Here is a 19,088-nt window from a genome sequence, read left to right as displayed (position 1 = left end):
GCACATGCTAGCTATTCCAGTTTGAAATCTATCAAACTATAAAACCCAGGGAGAAATAAAAAGTTGAAGATGAAGTGTTATTCCTTAAGATAAGGGAACAAAGTCTCAAAAATGAGGGATTAGGCACTCACTTAATTCTATATGGAAAACATTCTTCTGAGGCTAGGTGGAAGATGAGGAAGAGCATTTCCAAAAACAGACCAGGCCATGTGGAGGTCAAAAGGAGGAAAAAAGGCATTTAGAAAGAAATCTCTTCTGGGTATGACTAGGTAAGTGAAATCTAAGGCAACTGCACCAAAGATATGCTACCTATTACACCAGCAGAAAGCCGGTGAAAATATCTCAAGACATTTTAGACCCAGAGAAATGTGTCAAAGATGTGTTAACCAAGCAAATGAAAACCAAACCTTCAAGGATGAAATCTCTTCAGATTTGAAATTCAAGATTAATTCACTTTTCATTAATTTTATGCATTAGAAAAAAATTAAAAGTAACAAATGTAAAGATTTGTTTTATTTCTACTGGGGAAGGAGGAGGATAAATAGAACTGTTTTCCAATTTGCTCTCCACTGTATATACACATACCCACACACACACACACACATAAACATACACACATCAAAAATATCCCAAACAAAAAAACCAAGAATCAAAAATCAAGACACCCTCAAGCTGCACCAATACTTCTTATTTTGACCAAAAGAGTAGATCCTGGGAGGAAGTGCAAAATGCAAAATCATATGACCGAAAAATGCTGAACAAACAGCATTATTAATATACAAAATATTTATATTACTGAACTAGTAACAGTTGATATTCTCCGTGTCTGTAAAACTTTGGAACCACATAGCTGATGTTAAATCTAGTCCATGCCAGCTTCCAAAAACCAGAAAAAATTTTAGTTAGCTTCATTCTTTGATGCCTCATCAAAATTTTCTACGAGATCTGAAAAAAAATAAAATAAATAAATGAGTTAAAAATACATAAAAAGAGGTAAATATAATTCCTAACTTCTAACCCCAGTAAAACAAAATTGTTCTTCCTAGAATTACCCTGAAAATATATAGGACAAGGGGGCAGAAATGAATTGGTGGCATTTTGCTAATATTTCATTTATCTGGTAAAATCATAATCCTAAGGAAATGTCAGTCTTTTTTTGTTTATGTATACTAAAGTGGACAGCATTTTCATGTATCAATCATAATTCCCACAAAGATGTTACAACAATAACTATCCAAACTTACAATCACAGAGATTCCAAATTCATAAATGCAGGCAGCAAAGCTTTACGTGATAATTTCAGATTCTAAGTATTACATGGGAAGGCTTTTAATCTTTTTAATTAGATAATACCCACATCATTGTGAATCAATTTAAATTTATGAGCTCACCATTGACAAAAAATTGTAAGTCATTTTGCAGTGAATTTAAATGAGATCAGCAGGATGCTATAAATCTCAAAACTAAAGAAATGTCACTTACCTGGAACATCATCGTCCTCCTCATCAATGTCTTCTGGTTTTGGTGCTTTGCTATCCAACACTGCAAAAAGTTTATTTTAAAATTAGTCACTGAGAACAAAGACATCTACAAACACTTTATTCTTTTTTCCTGTCTATATCTTATATAATTATTCAGAAAAAGCTAAATATTGTCTAATCTAATGCCATATTTTTACTTAATACTAAAAGTCAATGGAACTTTAACTTCATTAGATATATACTATATACAGCCAGCAATTTGAATGGGCACTGAAGGTAAAACTTATATGCAAAATGGAGTAATTCAGATTAGCTTGAATGAAAAGACACAGTTAATTCATTCTCCAATTCTGTATTCTCCAAATAGAAAGTCAGTATTCAAGGTTATTTTTCATCTCTTTTGGTGTAAGAAAGCATCTAGCTATGTAGTATGAGCACTGAAATAATAGGCTCTTTGATTTTTAGGGGAGACAAGTCACATTGAAACCAGAACTGTCTTGGAAATTCAGTATGAATGGTTGTTGCATCTATAGTAATCAACAATATTAAACAAAAATATAGATCTGTGATAACACTATGTTCTTGTTGCCATTAGTCAGGAGTATCAAATTGACTATTTAATGTGGCCTGCAGATCCTAGCCCTTACCTTTTAGGTAACTACTCTCAACTCTGTATTTCTACCAAAATATTCCCTATGCCACATTGTATAATATTTAAAGAAACAAACTAAAAAATTTATGAAGCATACAAGTAACATTATAAAAGTAGAATATATATACAAGCCAATCCTTTCAGTAATGAGACACCTTTTAAAATAAATAGGTTCTTTAATTAAGGTTGGGAGGAAAAGAGGTACTAAATTGAAATACCTACCTTGCCGAGGGAACTGTTCAGCTAACTTCCTAAGACTTGTTAAGCTGTCAGCACCAAGCTGACTTAATATTCCAGGAAGCATTTCTGTGATTGGTTTGGCTTCTGCATGACCAGTAATTGCAAAGGTGTTGGCAGAAAGGGAAGCTTGGACTTTGGGATTGTTGAAATGAATAACTGTTCCATCATCTTTAATCATGTTTACCTGTATGATCATGAAAGAAAAAGGTACTTCACAAAATAGATACAACTAAAACAGTATCTTTCTAAAAAATAGTTTAGCCAATTATTTTTTTCAACTTGGTAGTAGTTATGCAATCCCAAGGTAGTAATTATCTAAGCACTGGGTATGGGTGGAAAAAGATCCTCACAACAAGGTAAAATGGTGTAGATGGCACAGATTACTAGGATGGTCAAAGAATCTACATTTTAAATTCAAGACTTCTATGAGAAAGAAGTTCATGCCCACATTAAAAAAAAATAATAATCAGCCAAGAACTGACTTCTTAATGAAATAGCCATTATCTTACACAGTTTACACTATCAAACTAAATTGGTACAGATAACATTTAGTGAGGTAGTATCTTAGGGAACAGGTTGTAATGGGGTACCAGTGTCTGGTAAAAATAACCACTGAAAATCCATAAAGAACACTCAGAAATGTAATCAATCAGGTACTTCACTCATTTGAACACTTAGTAAATTTACAAAGATTTCAACTTGTTCTCTTCGTGTCATTCTGTGTAGAGGATTTTTATCAGTTCCTCTAATTCTTGAATGTTGCTTCTCAACAACCTTCAATAACCCTTGTAAATGTGAAAGTACCTCTCCCACCCACTTGCCTGCCCACCTGGACATGCTTTATCAATTACTAGGAAACCCTGAGAACCATCCTCACATTCTTTCTGTAGCTTTCACCAATATGAATTTTGACTGTTTCAGATTGGATTTATCACATGGCCTTGGACTAATTGAAAAGGAAGATTGAGCTATTTAAAATGTTATTTTTCTCTCACTTGTGCACTTTCTGTGTTTCAGTAGAACTGAATTTGCATAAGTTAAATGTGTAAATAATGTGATTCACTATGTAGTTGACTCCACTGGGTAAGTTACCTTGGTGGTAACATGCTTATTATGTAAAAAGGTTAGGAGAGTTAACTCTTGGCTACTTTAGAAGCATTTCATGATCCATCCAAAAACTGCCCTTGTCACAATCAAGCAGAGATGCTGAGTGTTCTCCATGGTCAGTGGAAGTGGGCTTTTCTTCCTCAGAGGTGATCACAACCACTGACAGACAGCACCAGAAAGGAAGGGGAAGAAAGGGGCGTCTAAATTTCAGGCAAGACCTGGAACACAGAGAAAATAAAGGCAAATTCCCTGGAAAACTGTAACTTTACCCCACAAATAATTTCCCAGTTTTTTTCTGAGATAACCACTTTTCAATTCTATGCCTGTCCCTCTTTCAGTATTGTACTTAAGGTTCTATTACACGTATCATACACAGTAAGCATTCAATCTGGCTGTTCTGACAAATATCATCATGAGTTAAAAATAATTTATGTTCACTTTAGAAAAATATATAGTTCTGAAGATAATTATAGTTAAGTTAAAGTGGCTGAAATTCTGGAAGAGAAAAAAGGTGGCACAGTGGATATGAAATGGGATGTTGCTCTGGATCTACCCTAGAATCACATAATTTTAGTACAGGAAAAGAATAAAGACATGTAGGACTATACTTTCCAAATCAAGACCAATCACATAATTTAATAAAGGATTTCTATAATAGTTCCAGGTATGAAAAGAGTCTCAAATATCGGAATTTGAGAGTTTTAAAATTTACAGGTGTTAAAATCACAGGAGACTTGAAATAGATATTGTTCCCCCTAAAGTCAGGCCATATTATTTGTTACACTTCTAGTCAATCTGTTGGGAAGGAAATAAATACTAAAGACAAGAGCTCTTGGTTAAGCAACATAGCTAAGAACAAATGGCTGGTTACATGCAAACTCAGAATTGAATCTGGGTTTCTTAACTTTCTGTTTAATTTCCTTCCTATGATGTCATTCACATTCTTAAAATATTTATTTGCTGATAAAAGTTCAATTCTGTGGTCCCATAAAAACTTCCTAGAAAATTACTTATCTCAGAATATAGGCAAATGGGGAATGCAAAAGGTAAACAGCACAGATACATGGATAATATATATCTTCCTAGCTACAAAATAAATAATAGGCCAACCCAGAACCAAAGAGAATAAATAAATTCAAGAGTTTTCCTTCTGTTCAAGCTTCTTTCCCAACGGCTAAATGTTAAGTCATATTTTACATCCTGATGTAGGTCTTTGTAGGCTGAAATATGTTGAGTTTAGTGTAAAAAGCAAGATGAATTCCACTTCAGACTGAAGTGGAAATAAATTTATTAATGGTTGTTTTAAATGAGGTTGTATTAAAAAAAATGAATAAAAAGGCCCAGAAAGGGGTAGAGAGTTAATTTTAGAATACAGAGAATAAAATACTAGAAGTTAAAAAGGCCAGAATATTTTATTTCTAACATTCTTTCCTCTCTCCTAAGCAAATGACATGGTTATATTAGGCTCCTAGACACAAGCAATTAGGAACTATTAAAGGATGAATTGTTGGGCTGATCAGTTAGACACCTCCCCCCTTCTTTTAGAGGTAAAAGAAGGACTAAGGAACTTGTTAAATTCACAAAGCAAATTGCATGCATTTCATATGGAGAATTCACTTTTTTTCTGGTGATTTTATTGATGTTTGGTCTAAAATCATACAATCTACATACAGTATAAGAACACGGAGCAGACAAGTAAACAAAGACTATTAAATGAGCTACTATACCCTTTTTTAAAACAAACAGCTCCTTTATGTCAAAATGTTTTTTCCACTTAATAGGTAGTTGAATGTAAAGGATGTTACTTGAATGGAGGAGGCATTTTTGAAACTCCTAGTCCAAAACACCAGATGCCCTTGCTCTTATTTTTTGCTCTAACAATACTGACACATCTTGTAGTTACCAAAAAGTATTTTGTCCTCTCATGCCTAGTGCATTTACATATGCAATTTTCGCTTTTTAGAAAAACCTTTTCCTGCTTCTCCACCTTGTAATTTCCCATTTATCCAATCCTTGAGTCAGATGCTGCTAAACTTAAGGTGATTCATGCACCTTCTATACTTCATGGGTATTACAAGTAATTAGAACTGTTGTAGTAAAATTACGTTTGCAAGTTTTTGACCTTATTAGAGATGAACTCCTTAAGAGGCCATGCCTTACTAGACATAGTATGTCACCCAAGTATACAGCACATAACAGTCACTCCAATTTGCTAAATGAGTGGATACCGCCTATATGTAGCATTTATTCTAAATCATGGATGCTGTCTTAAGGTTTAGAAATAGTACCAGTAATGACCCCCAATAAAGATGCCCAGAACCATCTGGGCTCTATCTCTGGCCTGACTTTTCCTACTGTTCTGGCCTTTCAAACTCAACCTGACTGTCCCACAGAATTTAGGGCCATTTTATTTTATTAAAATCTTTTTAAAAATTTATTTGATTTAGGGAGACAGGAAGGGAGAGGGGGAGAGGGAGGATGGGAGGGAGAAAGCAGCAGGGTGGGAGGGGGGTGAGAGAGAGAGAGCGAGCGAGTGAGCAAGCGCTCACGCCATTTGTTGTTCCACTTATTTATGCATTAATTGATTGATTCTTGCATTTGCCCTGACCTGGGACTGAAATCACAACCTTGGGATGTGATTGGGATGATGCTGTAACCAACTTAGCTACCTGGTCAGGACAACTTAGGGCCATTTTAAGGCATTCCTGGTGTGGCATCATTATGCTGGTATCTAAACTTTTAAAACCCCTGCCTTCCCTGGCCTCTGAGTAGGGCCCATATATTAATCACAGCAGCCTTCTATCTGATAAATCCAATGCTTGTTTTATTCCTACACAGCAGTTTTTAAGGCAACAGGAAGTTTACAAAGTTATACTTGACTGCACAGCACTTGCTAACAAATGCCCTCTCAGTTTAGAGAGGAATTTACATTTTTCTACTGTGTGTTGTTTTGTTTGTCCCCACTAGGCTAGGTAGTGGCAGTTCTGAAAATTGACAGTTATCTTAAAATCAAGTTTTATTGCCACTCCTTCCTGTACTGGCACTTAAATGTGAGACTGAGGGATGTTGAGGATCATGGGCTTTGCGCACTCCCGTAAGTCAGTATCTTTCTCATTCAATCCTTCTATGCTCAGCACGTGTTTATTTCTAAAGGCTAGTCTAAACTATTATTGTTATTATAAGCTAAAGCTAACAGCTGTCATTATACTATATGATATGCTGGGATCATTTTCTCTTATGCTCTGGTGACAAGAGTCTGATGAGTTCTCTACAGCTATGCTGTAGATGGTGTAACATGGCATATCCTTTCTGAAAAGTAATTTGGCAACATCAATGAAGAGCTCTAAAAAGAAAAAAATACAAACAGTAAAATTTATGTGTACAATTACAAAATTTATACTCCCAGCCCTAAACTTTCCCCCAAGCTCCAGCTCCCTATGGCTAACTTGTTGCAGAACAGTTCCTCCTGGAATAATCAGTATCTCAACCTTAATAAGTGTAAGATATCTCATCATGGGAGTCGGCATGTGATAAATGCTAAATAAACATAGTTCCTTCTGTCTAGATTCTTATAATCTAAAAACGGGCAACTTGGTTAATATGTAACCATTATAACTCACAATATGAGGCCATAATAACAAATGTATTATAGCAGAGCAGTTTAAGCTAAGGGCAGAAGTACAGAGGAAGTGTTAATTATGCCTGGTAGGATAGAGAAGGTTTCATAGAGGCAGAATTATACCCTAGTTTGGAAGCTGAATGTAACAGGAAAACTCCATGAAGCAATTAGACCAAATGAATCAAAATCAGATTTTTGGTGACATTTTTCATCAAATAATTCTGATAAAATCTATTGTTTCTGAGAAATGGAACAGCTCCTATTTTTGATAGACTCATGTTATCAGGGGAAGAAAAGTGACAGCACAGTCACTGTATCCAACTAGATTACTAAATAAGAAGCACATCCAAATATCTTCAAATGTCACAGAACATGAAACATTTCCAGAAATTTAGTTTTGGATTACGCTCTTGGAATTCATCTAGGAATTCCTTCCTAAAACCTGGTTATTTACTTGGCTTTGTATGAAAACCATCTGTGACACTCCCCTGCCCTTTACTTGACAGCTTTGAATTTCTCTCTCTTTGGTAACATGTAAAAGAAATCTATACATAATTATTATACCAAATCAACAAACTAATGCATACATAAAAGACCAGAGAAGCTTGTCTCAATCTAAACAGTCTTTCAGTTTTAAAGTTTCTGAGGAAGATTTAAATTAAGTTTCAGAAACAGAAAGACATCACGAATACTGATTTCTTTCAGCCTAGAAAGTAAGATTAAAATTTTACTTAGTAAAAGTGCATTCAACAAGTTTTTAAAACCTGCCACTGATCTCCCTGCTCCTCACCCACCAAACTGAGTACTTTCTTTTCTTTTCGCTTTGGTGTTTGAAGGTGTAAGTATAGGAAACATAGTAATATTATTTTTGGTAATAGTGTCTTTTCAAAAGATTTTACTTAAACTGCGAAACAACAAAAAGACAGTATATTCCTCAGAGGTCAGCACTATGTAACAAGTTTAAAACACCCCAAATTAAAAACAAAATTCTATTTAATGTGTCTCTTCTAAGACATACTTTTGATATCTTAGTGTTTCTGAAAACTGTGTTTTCATGTATACATTTAAGGCAGTAGTTTCTTTTTTCTCCTGATAACTGTTTTTAAACCAAGCATATCATTTTCTTTAAGAAATTGAAAAAATATTACTTTAAATATAGTAACATAAAACGTTTGAGGTAAACCAGATTATATATAAAGCATACTAGATATTCCTAAATAATATTATTTTAGATATGCAAAATGTTGTATCTTGGTTCTTAAAAAATCAATTTTAGAAAGAGGGAGGAAAGAAGGAAAAAAGTAAAATTCCTTCCCATCTTAGGTTCAAATATTCAGAAATTTTACAGCTGTTAACTTGCACTGTTAATTATCTTTATGCATATTTTCTCTGTACAACTAGTGTGAGGGTGGGAAGACAGCATGCATGTGCACACACACCAGCGTGCGAGAGTGAGAGTATGTACATGCCTATCATGCACCATTGATTTTTTGTGTGATGCTCTGGAGCTATGACTCTTCAAGAAGTTAGAACTGAATTGGCAATACCAACAAAATGGAATTCACAATTCAGTTTAATAAATACTACAATAAAATTAAAAACAGGACATTATGGAGGAACATAGGAAAGGCATCTAACCCTCCTTTGCACAAATGTGTATGTGTGCTACAGGAAGGTTTCCCAGGAGGAAATAACATCTGCATTAAGACCTAAACAAGGAGAAACAGCAATGTCCTCGGAAACAGTGATGAGGATTTCTTTTATCTATAATGGGGTAAATAATGAATTCTGATGGGAGGTGCTTAATAATACAGGATATAAGTCAGTTACTTTTCCTTTCTTTGCTGAGGTGGTACCACACATAGTAATGATAAAATTAACTCTTAACTTATGGCAGTGGAAATTTAAACAGTGGTTACTATCAGAAATGGAATCATTAGATAGAAGTAGATCTAGATGGTAACATTACAAATAGTTGATGTTAATATAATTTTTCTTGAGTGTCTTTTGAAATAACAATCTTTAGCTTCATATTTGAGAGAAACAGTATCATCAAAATATAATAAAATGATTTAAAAATCCATGGGAAGCTACTGCTAGAGCTTCTTGGCTTAGGTAACAATTAGAGAGACTTGTAGAGTAGAATGGTGCTCTTATGGGGAAAAAAAAAGTCCACCGTATCTGAAGAAATCTTGGGGCTTCTTTATTTCTATACTATTAGAAAATAATCTTATTTTACATCAAAATTAAAGAGAATTCCACAATTTTGTCACACATGCAGATACTTTCAGTCTGAAAATATGAATTCCTTAACTGTCTACTAAAATCATTTTTGGACAATCATCCAATTTTATACAATAAGCAAATTCAATAGCTATAGTCCTAAAATAGCTGAGTGATAATATCAGATTCTCCTAAGCTGATACTTTACATTTAAAAGTGTAGATAGCCCTGGTTGATGTGGCTCAGTGACTGAGTGCTGGCCCATGAACCAAGATTGCCGATTCAATTCCTGCTCAGGGCAGGTGCCTGCGTTGTGGCCCACGTCCCCAGTTGGGGCGTGTGAGAGGCAACCAATTGATGTTTCTCTTGTATATTGATGTTTCTCTCCATTTCTTTCTCCCTGCCTTACTGCTCTCGCTCAAAAAAAAAAAATAAATGAAGTCTTTTTAAACAAATGTGGATAATTAGCACTGGCTGGTATGGCTCAGTGGAATGAATGTCTGCCTGCAAACCAAAAGGTCACTGGTTCGATTCCCAGTCAGGGCATATGTCTGGGTTGTGGCTGGGCCCGCAGTTGAGAGCATGCAAGATACAACTGATCCACATATCTCTCACATATCAGTGTTTTTCTTGCTCTCTTTCTCTCCCGTCCCCTCTCGCTAAATAAATAAAACCTCTTAAAAAAAGTGTGGGTAATTATTTGTGAATATTCTATTTGTTCACATATTTAATAATTTACTAAGTGATCATACCTCTTCAATACCAGCTATATTATTCACAGCCAGTTTTTTTAGAGAACTCTGAAGTTTTTTGTCATCAGCTGTAGCTGTCCTATGCACTACCTTCTTCTTTCTGCGAGCGGTACCCTGAAAAATAACCAAACAGAAGGGTTAGCATGCCTTACATCTGGGAACTACAATCAGATTTCTTCCTATCCATAGTTCTCTTAACAAAAACCCACATAAGAAATTGCTGACCGAATAGTAATGATTAATAATGTTCAGTTATGTTTGTCACACTAATCCAGATTTTTGAAGGTCAGTTCTAGCCAATTCTTATTCTTTCCAATATCCAGCCTTTATCATCTCAGCACATTATGTTTCAAGTTTTTTAATAAAAAATAATTTATAACTTCAAAACAATTCAGTGTGCTTTGTAACAACTTTCAAACATTATAAGGAATACTTTTTTATAGTACCTACTACCCCCTGACAAAAAAGTCTAAAGATATTCTGAAACTTTGGAGATTATGACAATATTAAGATCAAGTGCTGCCTTGGCTGGTGTGGCTCCGTGGATTGAGCCCCAGACTCTGAACTGAAGGTCGCCAGTGCGATTCCCAGTCAGGGCACATGCCTGTGTTGTGGGCCAGGTCCCCAGCGGGGGCGCTCGACAGGCAACCACACTTTGATGTTTCTCTCCCTCTCCTTTTCCCTCCCTTCTCCTCTGTCTAGAAACGGATAAATAAAATCTTTTAAAAAAAGAAAAGAATCAAATGCCTACTATGTGAGTATTCTAGAGTCCTAGAATCCAGGAATGAAAAACATCAAGTTCTTACTTCAAGGAGCATATATTATAGTGGGAGTATTAAATCAATAAATACATAAACAAATTATATCATTTCAAATGGGTTAAGGGTATTAAGAAAACACAGTGATAAGAGTATTGGGTAGGAGCTAAGTTAAAAAAAAAAAAAAAGACACTGTGAGATAGAAAAAAAGAATGTTAAGGGAAGGCCTCTCTGAAGAGGTGACATAAGAACTGAGACCCATGGGAAAATCTAGGGGAAGAGAGTGCCAAACAGAATGAAACAAGAGGGAACCTATAGTGTTAGACAGAGAAAGCAGGCCAGTATGGCTAGAGCAGGGTGAACAATAGGAAAGAAGGAGGAAAATGAAATCAGAAAGATAGGCAAGGGCTAGGTCAAGTAGCCTAGAATGCCACGGAAAGAATCTGGATTTTATTCCAATTGCAATAGAAAGCCATTGGAAGCCATATTAAGCATGGAAATGACTTGATCTGATTTACGATTTTAAAATATGACTGAGGTTGCTGTGGAAAATGAACTATAATGAGATCAACCAGGAAGCTACTTTGGCAGTCCTGATGCAGAGATGAGGACTGTGGCAGTGGAGACGGGGAGAGCTCAGACTGTCAGAAGAACAGGACTTGCTGATGCATTGGATGTCAGATATGAGGGGGCAAAGAATCTAGAATGATGCTTAGAATTTTGGCCTAAGCAAATAGGTTGAAAATTATACTAAGAAAAGTCTCATTTCTAAATAGGTACTTTGAAATTCTAAATACATTTTTTTCAACTGAAAAACTATTTAAAATAAGGGATATCTTCAAATAAATTTCCAGAAGTGGAATAGCTGGGTCATAAGGCAGTTCCATTTTTAATTTTTTGAGGTATCTTCATATTGCTTTTCACAGTGGCTGCACCAATCTGCAGTCCCAGCAACGGTGTAGAAGGGTTCCCCTTTCTCCACATCTTTGCCAGCACTTGTTTGTTGACTGATGATAGCAGTTCTGACAGGTGTGAAGTGGAATCTCATTGTGGTTTTAATTTTCATTTCTCTGATAATTAGTGGTATTAAGCACCTTTTCGTATGTCTCTTGGCCATCTATATGACCTCTTTTGAGAAGTGTCTATTTAGGTCCTTTGCCCATTTTTTAATTGGATTGTTTGGGGGGTTGTTTTGGTGTTGAGTTTTGTAAGTTGATTCTGGGAATTTATCTGAAGAAACTTGAAATACTAATTCAAAAGAATATATGGACCCCTATGTTCATTGTAGAATTATTTACAATAGCCAAGATTTGGAAGCAGCCCAAGTGTCCATCAGTAGATGAGTGGATAAAACAGCTGTGGTACATTTACACAATGGAACACTATTCAGCTGTAAGAAAGAAGAAAATTTTACCCTTTGTGACAGCATGGGTGGACCTTAAGAACATTATGCTAAGCGAAATAAGCCATTCAGAGAAAGACAAATACCATATAATTTCACTCATATGTGGAGTTTAATGAACAAACTGAACTAACAAGCGAAATAGACAGCAGGCTGACAGTTCTGGGTGGGGACTTGGGGGTGAAAGGATGGAGCAAAAAAGAAAAGGAACTCACTGACACCGACAACACTGTGGTGATTGGGGGGGGTGCGTGGGTGGAGGTGGAAGAGGAAATGGGAGTAACTGGTAATGAAAAAACACAAAAAACCTTTTTTTGTACAAATAAAATAAGGGATAAAATTCCTGGGCCAATCTATAAAAATGAAACCTAAAACCAGAGCTGAAAAACTAACAAAAGCAGCCTAAGTCTTGAGGGCTAAACCTTTTTGAGGCATGGCAGGAGTAAGGGGAAAGAAAAGGGGTTTCAATCTCTGAGTAGCCCCTGCAGTAGTACTCAGCCTTATTGAGGGTAGGCAGAAGTTGTTTCAGCAACTCTGGTGGGAGTGGAAGAGAGCCCTGTGAGTAGCGGCAGAAGTTATGATGAAATCCAGTTTCTGAAGGATGGATCGGAGTGGCTGTTTACATAGATGGTCATTTATTTATGAAATATTCCTGACTCAGGGATAGCTTAATTGCTTGCTGGATACCTCAACTCAAATGATCCTCAGATACCTCAAACTGAACACGTCTAAAAGCGTATCAGTCCACCAAACTATTCTTCCTATATTTCCTAAGTTTTATAGCTGGTGGTACCAGCATATATCCAGTCTCTAAAGCCAGAAATAGGGGGTCATCCCAGACTCCTCTCTCCCTTTAATCCACCATATAATATGAGTCATGTCAATTCCAACTCCTAAATTTGTGTCCCACATATTATAGCAGTAGTCTCTCAATTGTTCTCCTCCATGCAAACTTCTGTTTCATTCCATTTTCCACACTGCCAGCAGTCATCTTTCTAAAATGACTTTTATTTCCTTCTTAAAATTCTTTTGATAGTTGCCCCTTGCCTCTAGGATAAAATCCTCATCTCCTAGTATGGCATATAAGAATATAATCCAACCCCAAATTATATATTCTAAACTCTAGCTATACCAAGCTAAAGAAAACCATCCCAGTAAAGCACTGTTATCTCAACAACCTTTGTGCCTTTGCATGTGTAAGAATGACAGTCTCTTTTCAACCTGCCCATTTACCCTCTCACCTGTCTACCTAATGATAAATTCTTACTCTTCAAATCTCAGCTCAGTGATGACTTCCTTGTCTCTCCTAGGCAAGAGTGCCTTGTACTTCATTTTAACATTTATTAGTCTAAAGAATAATTGTAAGCATGTCTCTCTTCCAAGCTGAGCTGTGTCAAGAGAAGGAGACCTTAACTTATTTATCTTCTATGTGTTTGGCACATAGTAGGTACTCAATAAATCAATGAATGTGCCAACCATGTCGTTTAAAATGTATATAATAGTGATGTGCTGCATAAACTCTTCTAGTTATATTCTATGGTTCTTGAATATCCCTAGTTTTTGCATTGGTACATGACACTACGCTTGATGTAACAATGTGACTACTTTGGTTACATGAATGATAATATGACTCCAAAGTCACATAACTGTATCACTATGAAAGGAGAAAGTACTAGTCACTTCTTCCCTTTACCATCTCCTGTCCTGTGGGGCTGCTACATAGTGTCCTACCTACCCCTCCCCAGGTCTGAGGTAAGGACTGTTCTTGCTTTTACTTTAGCAAAAATTGTACTGGGCAGAGATAAGGTTAGAATATTCTCCTTGAGCCTAGGGCCAGAGCTGACGGGCATCAAAGACTTTTGGTGTTCAGAACTAGCTCTTCCTTAGGCTTCAAAGTACATAAGAATGCTCATGTTCATATAGGCAGGAAATTTTCTGCCCTTTGGGAGAAAAACCTAGCAAACAAAATGTACAGTCAGCTTGAACATATCTAGTTAAACCACTTGTAAACCAAACTATAGCAGTAAAAGTATCCAGTCAAGATGAGGTAACCTTAACATCTGGGATGCCCTGCAGGTCTGTTCTGTGCCAGACACCATGTTAGGTGTTTTATAAATATTACTCTAATTTTTAGGAGCATCTTATGTAGGATTATTTCTCTTTTGCAGATGTGAAAATGGAAGCTTAACAAGGTAGGGTAGCTTGTTCATGTCACATAACTACCAGATGTTAAGAAGATTCAAACAAAGGTGCCAGAGAGAGAAGTCTTCTAGTTATCTATTTTAGAGTTAGACAAGTTATTTCCAAATTGGAATGTGGTTTGAGCTTGATTATTAAAAAGATTTTAGATTTTCAATGACCACAAATCCAAAATAATAATAATAATAATACCACCACCACCACCACTACTATCTGGTAATAATACATTCTCCTATCAATTTTTCTTATGCCACACTCACCTTGCCCCCTATCCGGACCTGAGCCTGAAGTTTGGCTAACTTTTCTTGGTTCATGCTGTTGGTAAATCTAGGGGGGGAAAAATAGATTGGTTAAAGTCACTGTTTTACCAAAATAAAATAACTGTTTATGTAACAGTACCTTCTGGTTCACTGAACTTGCAGTATTCACTACCACAATGATCATATTAATACTGTCTATATTCTTAATAAATATTAATAACTTTTCTGAGCTTCATGAACCAGATATTAAAAGAACCAAAATTAAATAATACCACAAAGGAGTTGAATATACAAATAGAAAATAGAATATGATTCTAAGGTACCTATTTGAAGATCCCTCCTTTAAAGCATGATTCAGTATTTTGGCATTCAGTAAAACCTAACCAGTTATAAAATCTCTGTAGGCAAGCCAGTTTTTCCCTCAAAGATTTTTACAGCAGAGAGCTGTTACCAAATGTTATCAGCACAACCTTTAGACATTTTTCTCCCAAATCATATTCTGTATTCCTTGTAAACCATAAATAAGAGACTGAAAAAAACCCCAGCTAGACAAAGAAAAATTCAACAATAGGCTGTCTAGCTGTCAAGATATGAAGCAGTCATGTCCTCTATTCAAGGTCAGCTGGTATGTTAATAACAGGGAAAGAGCGCCAGATTTTTAGATGTTTCAGTGCTTCTGCAGCACTTCCCACAGAGCTCGTCAAATACCTTGCACTGATACAGTATGTCACAGTTATCAAAATATTCTTGCATTCAGGGTATAATGCCTCACCGCAAAATTTGACAAAAACATATCTCTGCCACATTAATACTACATTGGGGGGGGAGACTCTTAAATATAAGCTCTTTAAGGCTAAACTTAATTTAGAAAATTTTAAGAACATTATAAAGTCACAAATCCTACTCTGGTCAGTGATATTTGTACAAAGGAAAAAAGTTCTTAAGTTTATAATGGGCCATAACATTCCATACTATATAAACAAAAGCCAATGTTAAAGTATTGTTTTACTTGTTCTGTGGATCAACAGATCATTATTGAGATGTGAGAGATGGAATATAGAAGTACAAGGCTGTTATCAAACCTCTTTTTGGCCAATTCTCTAACTTCTTCATAATCATTCAGATGAAAAAGATTGTTTTCATTTGAGAAATGAAAGAGAATCGAAGATTTTATCAGTACAAAACACCCTGTATTCTGACTCTCTACTTACACTAACTTGTATGTATCTCTGCTCTAAGGCCAAATAAATCCCAGTTCTCAAATAACATTTATTTTTACATTAATTCAGTATTTATGTATAGTCTTCATTCTTCTAGTTGTGCAGCTTAATCAAAAAACATTTGGAACTTATGATTCCTTAGATCTTTGCTCAGCACTGTATCACAATGCTCAAGCAGCTAAAAAAACACTTTCATTGAAGGAAGTGAGATTCGAGTACAAAACCAGAAGTCTGCAGTGTGTGCCAACCTCAACTTGTAGACTAACATTTGCTTATGTAAATCCCAATATCTATACTCGGTAGCCAGAGAAAAAGACCAATATTCACTTTTCTCAAAGGAATTGGCCATGAAGATGTAGTGAACTAACAAAGAGCCTAAGGACTTTTTTTTTTTTTTTTTTTTTTTTTTTACAAAAAAGGGGCACAGGGAAAATATTAGAACCAGACATAGGGTAAACCTTTTGGGACTCTTCTGCGTTTTGAAGTGACAATCCCAGGAAGAGATGGAAGAGAAGGGACAGAAGTCAAGATAAAGAATCCTGACTTGTTTGAAACAAAAGCAACAAAATTAACTATTTATATCAATGTGTAGAACAGATTCCATTTCAGGTAATCAGGAAAACAGAGAACTTGTTCCCAGGGAGCTATTTCATTAAAAAAAAAAAAAAAAAAAGCATTTTAGGGAGGTTGGAAGCTCAAGAAGGTAGGGAAGGAAGAAGGGTGGTCCTTTGTCTATTAGCAGGAGGGGGTGTATGGAATTCAAGTAGGAAAGAGGATTGGACTTTGTCTATGAGATGTCAGGCTCAGAAAGAATCTGGACTAAACTTCAAAGATCATCTTGTTTACTTCCCGATTCCCCAGTCAACTTGTAATTCATTGTCTTGTATGTGAGTCCATCTCAAATACTTGGAAGCAGCCAGGAGGGTAAAAATATGAGTAACAAACAGTTCACCTCCCTCCCAATTTAACCGATTTGCAAATGAGGCCCCAGAAGTGAAAACTCACTTTCTAGTTTCAAAATAGAAAACTTCCTAAGGCCGTATGTTTAATGAGTTCTTTCTTGGGGATCCTAGAATCTTTTAGCCCTTTCCTCAAGGACTCAAAAAGGGGTATAAATAATGAGGCTATTCTCAGTATTTGAGTGCCTAAGTTCCAAGCATTAAAGTAGGCACTTTCACATACATCATGTTTACAGAGAGAAAATAATTTCTACTTTTAGTCCCGACATTTTTTATTATGTGAGGTTTCTTTAAAAGAGGCATCGGCTTTGGAATCATAAGAATCAACGTTCTACCACTTCGGGTTTCTGAAAGGTATTTACTTCTCTGAACCAACGTTCCTTCTGTACTAGAAAAGGTGTAACACCACACATTTCATAAGTTTTTTTTAATGGTTAAAGGTGATCAATAGCACGGGGTATGGCTCACAACAGATGTGCAAAACCTAGTAACTACTGTAGTCAATCTCGAGGGCACAGCTATGGTATACTGATATAAAGAACGCGGTATAAAGAACGTGGGAAACGAAGTTGAGACCACCATTCCTGGCTGTGCAACACTGTGTCTATCGATCAATCATCAGTTTCCTGACAGCTTATACTAAGCATCAAGCAGCGTGATGGAGCTATGCAGATGGGCAAGACACTGTCTCAAGAGTGGGAGGCCGACTGATAAACAAATACTGCCATTAGGAGGTGAAGAGCGTTGCAACGTAATTCGGCCCCAGAGGCTAGGGGCCCGGGGCCTGCTAACCTCAGTTTCCCTATCTGTAGGGGAGGAACAAATGAGATGACAACAGACTGGCTGTGTATATAGCTCAAAGCTCACAGCACTGTTGTGAATAACAAGAGTAACAGGACAGAGGTAGGGAACTACCCGCCTCCTGGGGCTGGATCTGGGTGGCGAGAGCGCGGGCCCGCTCGCCCCCACAGGGGACGGTGGTGCTGGGGACCTTCCCTCAGGTGCCGACCCCCAGCTGCGCCGCCGGTGACCGACAGGCCAGGCTAGCCGCCTCCGCCCCCACTTCACGCGCCACGGCGGAAGTGGCAGCCCGAGAGGTTGGTGGGTGTCGGAAGAAGAGGGCGGGGGGAGACCGTGCGCAGAGGCCTATGGCCGTGGAGTGGCGGGACCGCCGGGGGTCTCACCTGAAGCAGGGAGGGTCCTCAAACACCAGCACGCGGCAAGAGCAAGATGGCTGCCTCAGTGGAGACAGAGAAAGACGACGGAGGCGGTGGCGGCGGGAGCGAAGTCCACGTGACACAGCCGCCCTCACCAGAGCAACCTATCCGGGGAGAGCATACACAAACTACAGGGCCCAGCCTGCTCTGCGCCTCCCAATAGAGGGGTGGTAGGTGCGGGTGGCCGCGCTGCATTCTGGAGCTTGCAGTCTCTCGCGCGTCCCATTGTGTCGGTGCCTGCAATGTGTAGGGAACCTTAAAAAGGGCGGTGTGTACTTTTGTTTGCGAGTGTATGGAGTCAGACGTTTTCTACTAGTCGTAGAGTATGCACTGTCGAACTCAACTAGTCTCCACTCTGGAGAAGAGACGGGAAGTTTGACCAGTTATGCATCAGAGAGGAAAAATTGAGGAGAAATACTTAACCCATAAGGTTTAAAAACAAATAGACTTAATCAGAAGAAGCTTTGAAAGGGGTGTTAACACTTTAAATGCCAGCAGTGGCTTTTGTCCTGGTTCACTGAAGAGCTAGGTCAGTTTTGCAATAAGATACCAAGTTTGGTTTTTCTCGGAGCTGGCATGAGTTAGTTGCATAATCCCTGACGGAAGTACTGAGGTTGCAAGGAAAACAATGTCCAGCGCTTCTCCAGCAAGGGGCATTCTTGCAAAAACGGAAACCTTGTACCCCAAAACAGGTGTCCCAGGTCTCCCGGAGACCTAAGCAGAACCTAAGAATGAAATCCGGTCGTCTAGTCTTTTATATTTGCGGCGGGGGAAGTGATGGGGCCAAGGGACAATCTGTTTGGAGCGGCTGACTTCGGCGATCAATAATTTGCGTCATGAAAAGAAAAAAAAAACGTAAGGAATTTGCATTGTGAACATTAAATGTAGCTGCCTTAGGGGGCGGGGCTAGCTTGCTGAGGGACGCAAACAGAAACGGTACTCTGAAGCCTCCTTCCCATTCCCACCACCCCCGACTATCTCGGCCCGCATTTTCCCTGT

At 37.4% G+C, this 19,088-nt stretch overlaps 1 protein-coding gene across 1 annotated transcript; it reads right to left on the bottom strand.

The window, feature by feature from the left end:
* Positions 1–484: 484 nt before the first annotated feature.
* On the bottom strand, positions 485–18,188 carry BTF3L4 (basic transcription factor 3 like 4). Its single transcript, XM_024571140.3, has 6 exons — positions 18,057–18,188; positions 14,694–14,760; positions 10,075–10,188; positions 2,356–2,557; positions 1,483–1,542; positions 485–945 (listed from the first exon to the last, which is right to left on the bottom strand). Exons 2-6 carry the CDS (start codon positions 14,745–14,747, stop codon positions 899–901), a joined length of 477 nt encoding a protein of 158 aa, XP_024426908.2. The 5' UTR covers positions 14,748–14,760; positions 18,057–18,188; the 3' UTR covers positions 485–898.
* Positions 18,189–19,088: the final 900 nt, after the last annotated feature.

The sequence above is a fragment of the Desmodus rotundus genome, chromosome 3, assembly GCF_022682495.2.
Source record: "Desmodus rotundus isolate HL8 chromosome 3, HLdesRot8A.1, whole genome shotgun sequence".
Classification (NCBI taxonomy): Eukaryota; Metazoa; Chordata; class Mammalia; order Chiroptera; family Phyllostomidae; genus Desmodus; species Desmodus rotundus.
Note: the sequence above shows the minus strand (reverse complement) of the source record. Positions and strands in the feature narration are given on the sequence as shown.

Coding starts and splice junctions, on each gene's coding strand:
- BTF3L4 (XM_024571140.3), bottom strand. CDS start 14,747: ATGAACCAAGAAAAGTTAGCCAAACTTCAGGCTCAGGTCCGGATAGGG. Junction 10,189..14,693: donor AGGTCCGGATAGGGGGCAAG/GTGAGTGTGGCA, acceptor GTTATTTTTCAG/GGTACCGCTCGCAGAAAGAA. Junction 946..1,482: donor GGAGGACGATGATGTTCCAG/GTAAGTGACATT, acceptor ATTTTTTTTCAG/ATCTCGTAGAAAATTTTGAT.